Source organism: Schistocerca cancellata, chromosome 11, assembly GCF_023864275.1.
Source record: "Schistocerca cancellata isolate TAMUIC-IGC-003103 chromosome 11, iqSchCanc2.1, whole genome shotgun sequence".
Classification (NCBI taxonomy): Eukaryota; Metazoa; Arthropoda; class Insecta; order Orthoptera; family Acrididae; genus Schistocerca; species Schistocerca cancellata.
Genome location: NC_064636.1, coordinates 62,640,087 through 62,657,457, shown reverse-complemented (window position 1 = coordinate 62,657,457; position 17,371 = coordinate 62,640,087). Strand labels below are relative to the sequence as shown.

Sequence of the window (17,371 nt, the reverse complement as noted above, 5' to 3'; positions counted from 1 at the left end):
TAAAGTGAAATAAAGTGTTCAGTCTACTAGTTGTTTTGTACTTATACCTGATTACAGCAGAGACATTAAAGTAGCAGATGCGTTTTGCTATTTGGGCTGCAAAGTAATTGACGAATACCGAAGGGGAGAGTATACAAAATACATACTGATAATTGCAAGGAAAGTATTTTTGAAAGAGAGGAATTTGTTAATGTTTAATACAAATTCGGGTGTTAAGAAGTATTTTCTGATGGTATTTGTCTGGAATGTACCATCGTACTGCAGTTAAAAGTGAACAATAAGGAATTAAAACAAGAAGAGAACAGAAGCTTTTGAAATGTGGTGCTATAGAAGAATGCTCGAGATTGTGTGGGAATACTGAACAACAAATTACGAGACACTGAATCAAATTGTGGAAAAAAAATTTATAGTGCATCCTGACCTAAAGAAGGGATGGCTTGATAGGATACATTCCGAGACACCAAGGAACTGTAAATTTAGTACTGGAGGGAAGAGTGCGTGGCAAAAATTGCAGACAGCAACCAAGGGATGAATACAATAAGCAGGTTCACACAGATGTCGGTTGCAGTACTTATGTTAACATGCAGAGGCACCCACAGTACAGGCTAGTAAGGAGAGCTGCATCAAACTGACCTTTGGACTGGAAAAGGCAACAACAACAAAAACATAGGGGTAACCATAGGCAGACAACATTAAATTAATGTTCATGGACAACTGCTGCCCCTCACCAATAATGTAACAGTCTGTAAGCAAAGCTTTGCCAGCACCCCATGCCGTTGTAAAACTCAAACTGCTGCCACAAATGAACATAAAATGTATATAGAAATGGAACCTTTTGGAAATATGATATAGAACTATACCATAACAGGGTGTATACGGGGACAAGGAAAAAAAATTCCCGGATTATTCCCGGATTTCTCCCGGATATCCCGTTTAAAAAATATGCTTTTTCCCGGGCGAATATACACTTTTTACGTGTTAAGTGACAGTAAGTTTTCAGTAGATTTTCCCTCGGAACTGCAAAACTTATCAATCCTTTGAATGGTTAACATTTTATACAATCGCGTAGAACTTCCGGGAAAAAAAAGAAATGACGGGGGAGAGAAGTATGGAGAGACTTTTAATTTAAAAAAAATGAGAGAAGTTTTGGAAGGACCTTTGATTTGCAGCAACATATACGCTGCATATTTTCGCATTACGAAAGTATAAATTCGAATTGCACCCAACACAGCGCGTTAGTTTCCAGAGCGTTGAAACCGAGGTTGCGATGTCCTTTTGTAAGCGAGTCGTATCTCAAGCCACGAGGTCTCGCCAGCCGATGACAGCAGCTATTCAGAGCATAGGACACGTATTATAGTCAGCCAATAGCAAGATCACTGGTTACATAGCGCGAACACACAAGAGGAAAAGTTAACGGTTTACATTAATGTACACAGTACCGTATATCTACAAGAGAAGCTAAGCTTAGACATATTATATTGGTCTCTAAGATTAACACGCTACAACAGAAGTTAAGCTTTCACATGTAATATTGATCTCTTTTGTGTGTGTTATACTTTAAGATACATCACACAACTGTGCCAGTAAATTTAAAATTATGACATAAATGTCTCGGCTCGAAATTCTTGTAAGTGGCTGGTTCTCAAACTGTTCAGTTTCGAACGCTCTATGATTTAGATATCCATCCCACTTTCTAACACGTAACTTATTTCATCTTGCGTAAAAAGAAATTTACTTTGAAAGTAACGCTTTTCTAACCACCGTTCTGGAGACTGTTAGAAATAGGTTCAATATACCCGTTGCCAGAGAGCGCCAGAAAACAGGCATTATTGTGCGTGTGCAACTGCAGTGGTGTAGGAAGCCCGCATGTTCGTCTGTATAGAGCACTAAGAGAGCTTACATTACACCATAAAAGAAACAGGGCATCAGAGGATACTCCAAAGAGCATTGGAATTTCGTGAACCATACTAAAATGCATAGTTCGGCTTGAAGTGCAAATTGGCTTTTTCCAGATTCACAATGAAGTAGGTCCCATCTGATATTACATTTTTCAGTGTGGTTTTTGGGATGTAAATTTTCTTGGAGTACCAGTATTCTACGATCTCATTTTTGGTTATTTATTGTGGCATAATGCCATACATGGCAGAAGATGATAACGTGCACTTGAAATTGCACTTGAAATTCAGCGAACAGTTGGAACTAGCCAATACTGTAGAATGAAACACTTCGTTTCAAAAAAAAGATTTCTTCAGCGGAAAGATTAATAAAGCCAAATTTCTTTAGTGGACTTGCAAAAGTAACTTCATTGTTCTGCAAGGCGATTAATGCTTGACTGCTCCTAACTTGGAAATAAAATAAAATCAGAAAATTGAAATTAATAATATATTTTTGCCCTCCGTAATTATGTGAATGTATTTTAATTCAGTTGATAGCTCCCGGCCACAGAAATCCGTTTTGTTTTCATTTGATGTGAGAGCTGTACACGAAGATAAGCAGCGAAATCACTTAACGTAAACACAGGTCACGTGGAGACTAACCCCTTCACCACTACAACTCTGTGAAAGCGCGAATCTGGCAGCTATGGCACGCAAGAAAAATTTTTCTCGTTTGCATCTGGCTGCTTGCTGCTACTACCGATACAGCTAACAGCCAAACTTCAAGTAGCGGGAGACGGGAGAAGGTACTGCTTATACGCGATCAAATGCGCATGCGCAACAGACCGCTGGCAACTGGTCAAACGAACCTAATGTGAACAGTTGTGACGTCATGCTCATAGCAAGCAGTTTATTGTTACGAAGAATTACAGTCTGCGCCCTACGGCCTTTGACATATTTTTGCCATTTGCACACGCTTGTGCGTGCACGGTGTTTTGTTGTTGTAAATTGCACTGTTCCTTTGCCACTAAAGATTTATTTTTTTCCTTCTCGTTCATATTTTATTGCTGCAGTATCGTTCTCCAGTAGCAGGAAACAATAACATTCTTTGCTAGAGAATCAATTCTGCAGTCAAAATTACAAAAATTTAACTGAAAGCTAAAGCAATGAAAAATCCCGGAATTCCGAAAAATTCCTGGGTTTTTCCCGGTTTTCTCCCGGATGAAAAAATTCCCGGGTTTTTCCCGGATTTCCCGGTTGTCCCGGGTCGTATACACCCTGCATAATATCAACTTCCAAAACCTGTATTCAGAAGATACTCCAATAGATGACGATGGCTAACATGATGGTGACTATGAGGATAATATAATTTGTTAAGCCCTATATATATTTTCCAAGATCCGTAGTGTCAAGAGTATGCAGAAAATACCAAATTTCAGGTACTACCTCTCCCACAGACAACACAGTTGCCAACGGGCCTGACTAAAAGACCGAGAGCAGCAGCGTTTGTCACGAGTTCTTACTGCTGACAAGGCAAGTAACAATGCGTGAAGTAACTGCAGAAATCACTGTGGGATGTACTACGAACGTATCCGTTAATGGGCTGTGGCAGCAGACAACGGACACGAGTATCTCTGGGAACAGCACATCGCCTCCAGCGCCTCTCCTGGGCTCGTGACCATATCAGTTGGACCCTACATCAATAGAAAACCGTGGTCTAGTCAGATGAGTCCCAACTTCAGCTGGTAGGAGCTGATGGTAGGGTTCGGGTGTGGCAAGAACCACGTGAAACCGTAGACCCAGCTCATATCAAGGCACTGTGCAAACTCGTGATGGCCCCGTAATGGTGTGGGATGTGTTTACATGGAATGAACTGGGTCCCCAAGTCCAACTGAACTGATTACAAAAATGGTTCAAACGGCTCTAAGCACTATGGGACAACATCTGAGGTCATCAGTCCCCTAGACTTAGAACTAATTAAACCTAACTAACTTAAGGGCATCATACACATCCACGCCCGAGGCAGGATTCGAACCTGCGACTGTGGCAGCCACGTGGTTCCGGACTGAAGCGCCTAGAACTGCTCGACCACAGCGGTCGGCAAAAAGATTACACTAGTCTGCATTGTACCAGATGACTGATAATATGTGATAATACTTCAACTTTTTACGCTGATTCCAAATCTGTCTTCAGTTTTTTCCTATCACGTACAGTTTCACCACAATTTGACTTCAAATACATATTACTGCGCCGGTAAATTATGCATATTCTTGGAGGGAAATTTCTCAATATGGCCCTGTATACCTTTAGGTTGGCACACCTGTTGATGCCAGTTGTTGTTGTTGTTGTTGTGTGACCCTGAAAGTGTTGCTTGTCTCACAGGCTTGGATTGCCAGTGCTATATTGTGATTATTCTGTATATTTAAGGCAGTATTAATAAAACACTTCACCTAATGTTGATAGTTACCACTATGTCAACATACAAGTGTGTAAAGAACCTAAATATTTTAGGTTACATTTTGGGAAATATACTGTGGTGGGAAGGCTTGTGTGCCTCAGTGATACAGGTAGCCGTACTGTAGGACTGTAGGTGCAACCAGAATGGAGGGGTATCTCTTGAGAGGCCAGACAAACATGTGGTTCCTGAAGAGGGGCAGTAGCCTTTTCAGCAGTTGGAGGCGCAACAGTCTGGATGATTGATTGATCTGGTCTTGCAACACTAACCAAAACGGCCTTGCTGTGCTGGTACTGCGAACGGCTGAAAGCAAGGGGAAACTACAGGCATAATTTTTCCCCGAGGGCATGCAGCTTTACTGTATGGTTAAATGATGGTGGCGTCCTGTTGGGTAAAATATTCTCCCATTCGGATCTCCGGACGGGGACTACTCAGGACATTGTTATCAGGAGAAAGAAAACTGGCGTTCTATTGATCAGAGTGTGGAATGTCAGATCCCTTAATCCAGCAGTTACATTAGAAAATTTAAAAAGAGAAATGGATAGGTTAAAGTTAGATATAGTGGGAATTAGTGAAGTTCGATGGCAGGAGGAACAAGACTTCTGGTCAGGTGAATACAGGGTTATAAATACAAAATCAAATTGGGGTTTCCTAACGAATAAAAAAGTAGGAATGCACGTAAGATACTACAAACAGCATAGTGAATGCATTATTGTGGCCAAAATAGATACGAAGCTCATGCTTACCACAGTAGTACAAGTTTATATGCCAACTAGCTCCGCATATGATGAAGAGATTGATGAAATGTATAATGAGATAAAAGAAATTATTCAGATAGTGAAGGGAGATGAAAATTTAATACTTTTGGGTGATTGGAATTTGATAGTAGGAAAAGGAAGAGAAGGAAACGTAGTAGGTGAATATGGAATGGGGGTAAGGAATGAAAGAGGCAGCTGCCTGGTAGAATTTTGCACAGAGCACAACTTAATCATAGCTAACACTTGGTTTAAGAATCATGATTGTATACATGGAAGAGGCCTGTAGGTACTGGAAGGTTTCAGATAGATTATATCATGGTAAGACAGAGATTTAGGAAACAGGTTTTAAATTGTAAGACATTTCCAGGGGCAGATGTGGACTCTGACCACAATCTATTGGTTATGAACTGCAGATTAAAACGGAAGAAACTGCAAAAAGGTGGGAATTTAAGGAGATGGGAGCTGGATAAACTGACAGAACCAGAGGTTGTAGAGAGTTTCAGGGAGAGCATTAGGGAAGCATTGACAAGAATGGGAGAAAGAAATACAGTAGAAGAAGAATGGGTAGCTTTGAGAGATGAAATAGTGAAGGCAGCAGAGGATCAAGTAGGTAAAAAGATGAGGGCTAGTAGAAATACTTGGTTAACAGAAGATACATTGAATTTAATTGATAAAAGGAGAAAATATAAAAATGCAGTAAATGAAACAGGCAAAACGGAAAACAAACGTCTCAAAAATGAGATCGACAAGAAGTGCAAATTGGCTAAGCAGGGATGGCTAGAGGGCAAATGTAAGGATGTAGGGGCATATATCACTGGAGGTAAGATAGATATTGCCTACAGGAAAATTAAAGAGACCTTTGGAGAAAAGAGAACCACTTGTATGAATATCAAGAGCTCAGATGGAAAACCAAAGGGCGATGTACTTGAGGACAATGTTATGGAAATGAAAGAGGATGTCGATGAAGATGAAATGGGACATATGATACTGCGTGAAGAGTCTGACAGAGCACTGAAAGACCTAAGTCGAAACTAGGCCCCGGAAGTAGACAACATTCCTTTAGAACTACTGATAGCCTTGGGAGAGCCAGCCATGACAAAACTCTACCATATGATGAGCAAGATGTATGAGACAGGTGAAATACCCTCAGACTTCAGGAAGAATATAATAATTCCAACCCCAAAGAGAGCAGGTGTTGACTGATGTAAAAATTATAAATTTACCAGTTTAATACGTCACAGCTGCAAAATACTAACACGAATTCTTTACAGACAAATGGAAAAACTGATAGAAGCCTACCTCGGAGAAGATCATTTTGGAGTCCGTAGAAGTGTTGGAACACATGAGGCAATACTGACCCTGCAACTTATCTTAGAAGATAGATTAAGGAAAGGTAAACCTACTTTTCTAGCATTTGTAGACTTAAAGAAAGCTTTTGAAAATGTTGACTGGAAAACTCTCTTTCAAATTCTGAAGGTGGCAGGGGTCAAATACAGGCAGCGAAAAGCTATTTACAATTTGTACAGAAACCAAATGGCAGTTATAAGAGTCGAGGGACACGAAAGGAAAGCAGTGATTGGGAAGGGAGTGAGACAGGGTTGTAGCCTCTCCCCGATGTTATTCAATTTGTATATTGAGCAAGCAGTAAAGGAAACAAAAGAAAAATTCAGAGTAGGAATTAAAATCCATGGAGAAGAAATAAAAGCTTTGAGGTTCGCCTATGACACTGTAATTTTGTCAGAGACAGCAAAGGACCTGGAAGAGCAGCTGAACGGAATGGACAGTGTCTTGAAAGGAAGATATAACATGAACATCAACAAAAGCAAATGGAATTCAGTCGAATTAAGTCAGGTGATGCTGAGGGAATTAAATTAGGAAATGAGACACTTAAAGTAGTAAAGGAGTTTTGCTATTTGGGGAGCAAAATAACTGATGATGGTCGAAGTAGAGAGGATATCAAATGTAGACTGGCAATGGCAAGGAAATCATTTCTGAATAAGAGAAATTTGTAACATCGAGTATAGATTTATGTGTCAGGAAGTCGTTTCTGAAAGTATTTGTATGGGGTGTGGACATGTATGGAAGTGAAACGTCGACGATAAATAGTTTAGACAAGAAGAGAATAGAAGCTTTTGAAATGTTGTGCTACAGAAGAATGCTGAAGATGGATAGATCACATAACTAATGAGGAGGGAGAAGAGAAGTTTGTGGCACAACTTGACTAGAAGAAGGGATCGCTTGGTAGGACATGTTCTGAGGCATCAAAGGATCACCAATTTAGTATTGGAGGGCAGCGTGGAGGGTAAAAATCGTAGAGGGAGACCAAGAGATGAATACGCTAAGCAGATTCAGAAGGATGTAGGTCGCAGTACGTACTGGGAGATGAAGCAGCTTGCAGAGGATGGAGTAGAATGGAGAGCTGCATCAAACCAGTCTCTGGACTGAAGACCACAACAACAACAACAACAACAACAGCAGTGTAAACTATAAAAGGGGCCACACCAACATACCACACACCAGTGGCAGCTACTCTACAACATATACTGTACTCACGTGTCTAACTGCGGTCCACATGACTGTCTATTGACATGTCTTGCCAGGCATCCACAATGTCTGGCAGGCAGGGCATTTACATGGTAAGTTACGTCTGAGGTTCACAAATTGACATTCTACACCATTTATGCCTTCATTTTAGTTTCTTAATCCCATCGCTACATGTCTAGTCATTTGCAGTTGGCATATAGACCATTAGGCTGACAATTATTTGATGTTACATTTGTGGTTTTTTCGGTTAGGCCCTGTTTACCTAGTGTGGTACTGGTTGACTTAGAACTTTTTCCATGTCTCACCCAAAAGGCATCTCTCGTGCTACTTGATAAATTTGCTGGCTTTTTTTTATGAACTGGTACGACTTTCTTGTACGCAATCAAGGTATGACCTGAAATTCACATCTGTATGGACCCTTTTAACATTAAGCCTAATTACATTTATGAAGAATCCCTCTTATTTTATTTTATTTATTTATTTATTTTTTTTTCTCTTCAGTGCCTGAAACCCTGTTTGTGTGTATAATTTTATCAAAAGCAAGAATTTGTCAAATGCAACTGGTGCAGATTTATTTAACAAGAAAAAAAATAGTAACAGTTGTGGATGTTGTGGAAAGAATATAAATAGTTTTCTGTCTACAATGGCTCAAATAGTGAAAGTTAAGTTACAATAACCTTGTACTAAATGATTAAGATTTTTTTACTGCAGTGTTAGTAGCAGAAATAGCTAGAAAATGTACAGGAAGGGAGGGGGCGAAATAAGCTAAAAGCTAAATGATGAAATAAAATGGTTATTTCAAAATAAAATAAAATGGAACACACACGAAAATTACTTCCCCAAGGAACACGTTTAAATGTTCAATTGGCTCGAAGGTGTCTTATTTTAAATGTATTTGAAATACTTAATGGTGGGGCTGTTAGAGTCTATGTAACAGAACACTGCAAGAAAATAACCCCAAGTTCACAGGCATAAAACCATTGTGGGAGACTAGATTTCAAGTGAGTGAATAAACAAGATTATAAACTTTGGTGTTGAAATCCGACCAGCCATAGTTACTTGGCAGCATACATTTTCTGGATAGTTATTTTTCTGCTGGCTTTTGTGTTATTTCTGAAGGGATGTATAATTAGGATGTTACCCTTCTCCAGTGTAACTTCCCCCAGCCCCCTTCACCCATCTCGACTGCAGGAGTCCTCCCAAAGCTAAAACCACTGCAGGTGTGTACAGCAACATGCTACACAACCCTCACACAGATCGCAACACACTATAAAGGTACCATATTGAAAAAGGTGCCAAGTGTTTTCATGTTCCCTGTGCAACTGGAGCGAGGGAGAAAACAATTTTATGTGCACCCGTACGAGCCGAAATTTCTCTCGTCTTGTTTTTACGATCCTTTAACAAAATGTACATTGGCAGCAATAGAAGTCAGCTGCAGTTTTCTACATGTTTTCAATTGTATTTCACAAAGCCAACATCTCCCCCTCCCTCCCCTATAGATTCCCATTGGAGTTGAAAGGAACATTTCCATAACACTTTAATGTTGATCAAACCTACAGGTATCAAATCAACAAACCTCTGAATTGCTTTGATATCTTCCTTTAATCTCACTTAGAGATGATCCCAAACACGAGCAGTACTCTCGAGAATGGGTTGCAGTGCGGTCTCCTTCGTAGATTGAGTTATACGCTCCAAAAATTCTGCTAATAAGCTGACGTCTACCATTCACATTCCCTACTATCATCCTTTATGCTTCTTCCGTTTCATATCACTTTCCAATGTTACACCCGGATACTTTATCAACCTGAATGTGTCAAGCTGCACGCCACCAGTACTGTATTCGAACATGACAGGATTGTTTTTCCTACTCATCTAAATTAACTTCACTTTTCTACATTTACAGCATGCTGCCATTCTTTACACAAAGTAGAAATTTCTGAGTCATCCAGTATCCTCCTACAGTCACTCAATGGGAAACAAAAGGAATCTCTTGGGAAGCATGTTATATAGAGTACTGTGATTATTACAAGTGTGATAAATGATGATGGAAAGTATGTAGTTAAAGCGATAGGAAAGAAAATATGTTAATGAAAAACTTAGGGATAAAGTAATGTAACGAGAAGTTATGAACAAAATGCATAGGAAGGGTAGTGACTAAAGTGCCTAAGATAATAACCAAAGTGCATGGTGAAAAATGGGACTCATCTCAAAAGATGTTTTAGATTCAGTAAACTTCACAGTAAATATTCCAGAGTGATGATAGCAAGAATGAAACTAGTGTTGTAAGGACAGTGAAAGTGTGAGTATGAGCTGAATTATTTTAAGATTGAAACGGGCTAACAAACTGTGACTTTAATGGAAAGTACTTTTTACCTGTAATCAAGGATGTTATATTACTTATTAATTGTTGATGTGAATGTTGGTAACTGCAGCAAGCTCTTGATTATATGGGTCTGTGCACAGTTTGACAATTTTTCAAAAAATAAAAAGTGAGACCTCATGTACTCTCATATAATTAGAACAACTATTTCACATTTCAAATACAAATTTATGGTCAGGAGGATGTAGATGACAAACATCTGCAAGTGGCGAAATCGGAAGCCTATATATCGGAAGTTGTGCTGTTAAGTAATGCCGATATAGTGAACAAAGTGTGTGTGGCAGAGGAAGAAATCAAAGATGAGGTGATTGAGGAACCCATTTTCCTGTTCACCGAAGCACTGAAATGCGATAATCTTATTAGTGACTGCGGGACAAAACATGTTCTCTTAGTTTGGCATTTGGACTATCCAGATACGAGGTAAGGCTTTGCCAGCACTCACTCACCAGCTGCATGGAGGCAAGTGCGTCCACGAGAGTCATGTCTCCAGAAATCATCTTGGAGAGGGACGCATTGAACTCGCGCAGCTGCTCCATCGTCTCCTCCTTCGTCTCCTCGTACTCGGCGGCATCCAGCTCATCCCTGAAGCAACAACACAGCTTCTATACCACACTGCATCTTGGTCAGAAAATTTAACATTTTATAGCCAATTGTAGCAAGTGGAGGACACAGCACAATGGGGATGACCTGTTGGAGATACATTATATATGGTGTGTGTGTATGTGTGTGTGTGTGTGTGTGTGTGTGTGTGTGTGTGTGTGTGTGTGTGTGGTGAGGGGGGGGGGTTATTCCATAGGTTCACAACAATGTAGAGAATGCCATAAAACAAAAGTACTTAATATTAGAAAGGAAAACAAATGGTTCAAATGGCTCTGAGCACTATGGGACTTAACATCTGATGTCATCAGTCCCCTAGACCTTAGAACTACTTAAACCTAACTAACCTAAGGACATCACACACATCCATGCCCGAGGCAGGATTCGAACCTGTGACCGTAACGGTCGCGGGGTTCCAGACTGAAGCGCCTAGAACTACTTGGCCACACCGACCGGCAAAGGAAAACACTTCTCAATGTTTGGCAAAATTATATTTATTTGGTCACGAAGCAGCTTTTGGCTTCTCAGGCCATCTTCAGGTGACAACTGAATGCTGAAACAAAGATAAACATGATGTGCAACTTACAAAGATATTATCTACACAAAAGACACAAAAATAACAAAGTATTTACGTAGAAAAATATTACAATTATTACACTAACTAAACTGTAGAATGTGAAGTTTTACATTCTGACAAGAAAAGCAGAAAGATGACCCTACTGCAAAGAAGACAAATCAAAAAACACGACACTGCTGCAGGATACTCCTGTAAGCTGTGCCAGCAACAAACTATGACCAGTGTTAACCTCACACTTGTGAGCAGCCTGGTATTAAATGACCAGACTCATTTTCCCCATTATTAAATTAAGTTTTCATTACAAATGCCAGATTCAAACAATACATTCATTTTATTTTCCATCATTTGTTGTATGTATCTCCACATAAAAACTTTGTTTACTCCTCTTTCAGTCAATATAATTATTGTAATATTTTCCTATGTAAACACTTTGTCATTTTTGTATCTCGTGTACAAATAATATCTGTGTAAGTCGCACATCACGTTTATCTCTGTTTGCAACATTCAATTATCACCAGAATATGGCCTGAGAAGCTGAAAGCCAGTTCGTGGCAAAATATATATAATTTTGCAGAACATAAGGAAGTGTTTTCTTTCTAATATTAATACTGTGTTCTCCCAAGTACCACTGGAAAATTCAGTTAATGTTAAGAAGTAGTTAAAACAGAATTTGTTTCTTTAACTACAGTCTATGATCACAAAAACTGCCATCAGATTATCAATTTAGGTTTAAAACTTACTCTAAGGCAATACAGCCAGAGTGGCTTCATCAAGAGATATAAACAAAATCAGCAAGGCACCACTGAACAGAACTAGCAACTAAGCCACAGTGTCCTTTTGCTGGGAAGAATTATGACCCTGCTGCCACTGTACCCTAGTTCAACTTGTATTATTAGTTCTGTTCAAGAATGCCTAACTAAAATAAGTTACACATCTTACACCATGCTAAGACCAGTGCACAACGAGAGTGGCACATTGTGAGAAGAAAGTACACGTTTCGAGTTTCACGCAGACAGAGTTTTGCTATGATACAGATATTACGTGCATCACAAGCTGCGAGTGGAATGGCATCACAACTTGAGATGTAGTACAAAGTCAAAATGTGAGGGACAGAATGATGCTTGTGGGCAAAATAAGTTAATTTCTCACAGATTCACCATGAAATTCTGGCGATATACGGGCCAAATGCAATGCCGCACCCAGCAGCAGTGAAATGGTGCCGGCAATTTCACCGAGGCCTCACAGAAGAGTGGGAAGGTAGGCCATTGACACTGACCACAGACCAAAGTCTGGGCAATGGAGGAACTGCTCTGCAGGAGTTGCAGATTTTCCAGTGATGAGGGCATTCTCACGGTGGTTCTCGGAAAGCTCCATGACCAAGGAGCTGAACAACTGGTAGAAAATTCTGAGCACTGTTTACAGAAACTTGCGTCTTGAAATCCCCTTCTATTTCTTGACAATGTCACTTTGAATTTTTATATTAACTAAACAGATAAAACAAATCTACTCACCAAGCAGTAACAGGCCAACACACACATAAAAAAATGACGGAGAACACACTCGTGTGTGTGTGTGTGTGTGTGTGTGTGTGTGTGTGTGTGTGTGTGTTTTTGACAAAGGTCTTGTTGGCTGAAAGCTAACTTTCTGGCAGCCTTTTTGTTGTGCCTTTCCTTGGTACTTAAGTCCACCCCATGAATGAGAGTCCTCAGGGATGTGGAACAACGGGTTGGTTGGTTTGGGGAAGGAGACCAGACAGCGTGGTCATCGGTCTCATCAGATTAGGGAAGGATGGGGAAGGAAGTCGGCCGTGCCCTTTCAGAGGAACCATCCCGGCATTTGCCTGGAGTGATTTAGGGAAATCACGGAAAACCTAAATCAGGATGGCCGGACGCGGGATTGAACCGTCGTCCTTCCGAATGCGAGTCCAGTGTCTAACCACTGCGCCACCTCGCTCGGTGGGAACAACGGGAGTTACACATTAACAAACAGAAGCAACTGCTGCAGGATACTCCTGTAAGCTGTGCCAGCAACAAACTATGACCAGTGTTAACCTCACACTTGTGAGCACCTGCCAAATGTGTACAGAATGTACAGATTCTTCAGTTCTAATGCACTAAATTGTACAAGACTGCAATAGCAAAATTGTTAAATTGAAAGTGCTTCTAAATTATGTTCTTCACGGAGACTCAGTGTTGTGCATCAGTGTGCATTGGCTGCACTGCTACAATTACAGATTTGGAAATGGTAAGCCACGTCTGTAAGTGAAGCTATAAATGTGAATATGGACCTACCACAAGAATAAGTTTGTGGTTGGTGCTTGAAGTGATTTGAGTTCTCAGTGGTTGGTTTTTAAATATGTCCTCAAGTTATATTATGTGTGGTTCTCCCATGTGTGTTGTAAACATTCTATTCCTGTTTGATACAGACCACATTAGTGTCTGTTTGTGGCTCCACATGGGGGCTGGTGGAGTAATTTGTATTACATCTGTTAAAGAGGCTATCTGAATGTTACCTGATAGTACTAAGAAACAGAAATTGGCCAATAGCAAACAAATCTGAAAATTGTACAGCCCATAAAAGACAATGGTTTCATTTGTTTATTATCGATATATAGGCATAAATAAAGTACGACACAACAGATTCATAATAAAAGGTGAAAGAAGAACAATTGAAGATCCCATGCAGACTGGTAAAATAGTCAATTAAACATCGCACAAAATTCTATTTTTTTAAAAATCATGTAATCCAAATAATGATTTCAAAGTCATAAAGAATGTAAATCCCATGCCTCTGTATCCAGCGACTATGACTGAAGCAGGAAACAATATAAGTACACTAAAAAATTAAAATATCTTTTAATTCTGATGGATAATAATATTAAGGCATAATCTGAATTACTTCACGCAGGGGGCTTACCTTCATAGTCTCGGATGTTATTGAATTCAGCATACATTAAAATTCAGGAGTAAGTAATAAACACTTTTTTTGTTTTCTCCATAAAAATTCCTGCCCCGAGATACAGGCCTCCAATTATGACACTGCAAACACCGTTTTGAAGATGCGAATTTCGGAAAATTTTTTTAACTGCTGTATCTCTGGAACAGTTCTAGATATATTGTTTGGTTTTTTTTTTTATTATTTGAAAGATACTTGCTTTATGATCACAAAGAAATCCTCCATTTTGACTTGTCTGTCAAAATTCATTTACTATAGCATTCTAAAATATTTTTATATAATTTAAGGATTTTTTTTTAAATGCCAACCCATAAAATTTTGATTTTTTTTTTTTCTGTTGATTAGCACCATATAGTTCTACATTCCCTGAAAAGGAGAGCTCACACTTTTAGATTGAAAAGTGTTTTATAAACAATTGAAATTTTTGCCATACATAAAACCTGTTTTATTATCACATAACAGGCTCATAAAAATCGAAATTTAACCTTATTTAACACAATTTTAGTTTCAAAAGATGAATAAGAGACTCATTTTTCAAGCATTTTAAATGGTTCCAAAATGTACATCAAAGGTAAAAAGGTATAAAAAGAATTTCAGAATGCTATAGGAAACGAACTTTGACAGATAAGTCCAAATGGAGGATTTATTTGTAATCATAAAGCAATTATCTTTCAAATAAGAAAAAACCAAAACAAAATCTCTAGATCTATTCCACAGACACAGCTTTTAAAATTTTTTTCCAAAATTCACACCTTCGAAATGGTATGCACAGTGTCATCTTTGGAGGGCTGTACCTCGGAGCAGAAATTTTTTTTGAAAAAAAGTGTTCCTTACTTAGTCCTTCATTTTAACATATGCTAAATTCAATAACATCTGAGACTATGAAGGTAAGATTTTTTTTTCCTCGCCTGCCTGAATTGTTATGGACTATGCCTTAAACAAAACTGACATTGGCTTTGACCCCCTGCATAATTATGTTATGCTTGTGATGCAAACATGTGCAAACAGGATACAAGTACAACAGTACAATAGTTGTTTTGCATATTTATTATTATTAATATGATGTAGACTATGGTGACATACTGATTTCTAGTGTAACCCAAGATCTATGTTATCTTTAAAGGTGACTGGTAGAATGTGAAGTCCACGAATATAGTGTCACGAGAACAACTATAATACTTGTTATATAGTATGTATGTTATAGATACTGAATTTTGATGAGTCATTTATGTGTGTCATTTTGATTACGTTATTGGTCAAAGCTAATGGTCGGTATCAAAGGCTTCAACTAATCTGTCTCACTTAACTGACATAATCAGGCAGCAAAAAAAATAAATGAAGAAATAAACTGCATTATGTCTCACTGTTTCTAAAACTCGTTACTAGTAGTGCAGTTATTGTTACACTCATTTTTATTCTATGTACTGACATTTGTATTCCATGACTTTACTCATTCCACACCCAAGCCACCTGCTCATACACATGGATCAATGGAAAACATTTTCCATAAATAAATAATCTATGTATCACTTAGAATAGGAATATTCCCCGCAAACATAAAACAACCAACAGTAGAACCACTTCACAACCAGGATGATGTAGAAAACAACATAGGCCCTACCAGTCATTATCATCTCGATCTTCTAAAACAACTGAAAGAGGTGTTCACAAAACATTAGCAAACTTTCCGATTAAAAATAAAATACTAGTTAAGGTTCAAAATGGTTTCAGGAAACAAATATACTGAGACAGCCCCCTAAACGACCAAGATTTTTCTGAAACTCGCGATCTGATAACGACGGTTTTCCGACTAAGAATTTATACAAACAGCAAATCCGTGGAATACCTTCAATCGGGTGACAGATGGTAGAAATATGTCACGAGAATAACACTTACTTTTCAGGATACAGAGAAACTAATTATGGAGTATCTTACTGCTCGAGTTTAGCCCTTGGTTATTCTTCACTCTTGAGAATGGTTTACCATATCACTTCTCAGCACCAGGACCAGTGCCGATCACAGATGATCCCAACATTTTTATTAAAAGACAACGAAGCTGATTAACAGTAGAAGGTCCCTGCGACAACAGAACAAGTAGAAGGACGGCTTTCGTGACAACTGCACGGTGTAAATGTGAAGAAAAAGGTAGAAATAAGCTTTACACACACACACACACACACACACACACACACACACACACACACACACACACACACACCTTTTCTCTGTGGGTCATCAGGCAAATTTTCTGAAGTATTTCAGTAGATATTTGCAGTTTCTGTTACGAATTGTGTAACTGGAGTCAGCCCAAACAAATCCTACTCATCACATCTTTCATGCGACGCCCAGTGTCAATGTAAAGCATTTTTGAAATAGAATTTTACGTGCCCATTTGATAGAGCAGTCCAAAATTAGTCTAGTGCATTATTCGGTTTGTTGTTGTTGTTGTTGTTGTTGTTGTAGTCTTCAGTCCTGAGACTGGTTTGATGCAGCTCTCCATGCTACTCTATCCTGTACAAGCTTCTTCATCTCCCAGTACCTACTGCAGCCTACATCCTTCTGAATCTGCTTAGTGTATTTATCTCTTGGTCTCTCTCTATGATTTTTACCCTCCACTCTGACCTCCAACACTAAATTGGTGATTCATCGATGTCTCAGAACATGTCCTACCAACCGATCCCTTCTTCTAGTCAAGTTGTGCCACAAGCTCCTCTTCTCCCCAATTCTATTCAATACCTCCTCGTTAGTTATGTGATCTACCCACCTAATCTTCAGCATTCTTCTGTAGCACCACATTTCGAAAGCTTCTATTCTCTTCTTGTCTGAACTATTTATCGTCCACGTTTCACTTCCATACATGGCTACACTCCATACAAATACTTTCAGAAACGACTACCTGACATTTAAATGTATACTAGATGTTAACAAATTTCTCTTCTTCAGTAACGCTTTCCTTGCCACTGCCAGTCTACATTTTATATCCTCTCTACTTCGACCATCATCAGTTATTTTGCTCCCCAAATAGCAGAACTCCTTTACTACTTTAAGTGTCTTATTTGCTAATCTAATTCCCTCAACATCACCCGATTTAATTCGACTACATTCCATTATCCTCGTTTTGCTTTTGTTGATGTTCATCTTATATCCTCCTTTCAAGACACTGTCCATTCCAGTCAACTGCTCTTCCAAGTCCTTTGCTGTCTCTGACAGAATTACAATGTCATCGGCGAA

The 17,371-nt window shown here is 39.0% G+C and overlaps 1 protein-coding gene across 1 annotated transcript in view; it reads right to left on the bottom strand.

Annotated features, from left to right (window-relative positions):
- LOC126108462 (protein LZIC-like) overlaps positions 1-17,371 on the bottom strand; it is a 69,436-nt gene that overhangs the window by 42,389 nt on the left and 9,676 nt on the right. The window contains exon 4 of the mRNA XM_049913692.1: positions 10,458-10,593. Within this exon, the coding sequence (XP_049769649.1) occupies positions 10,458-10,593 (136 nt within the window). The remainder of the gene's footprint in view (positions 1-10,457; positions 10,594-17,371) is intronic.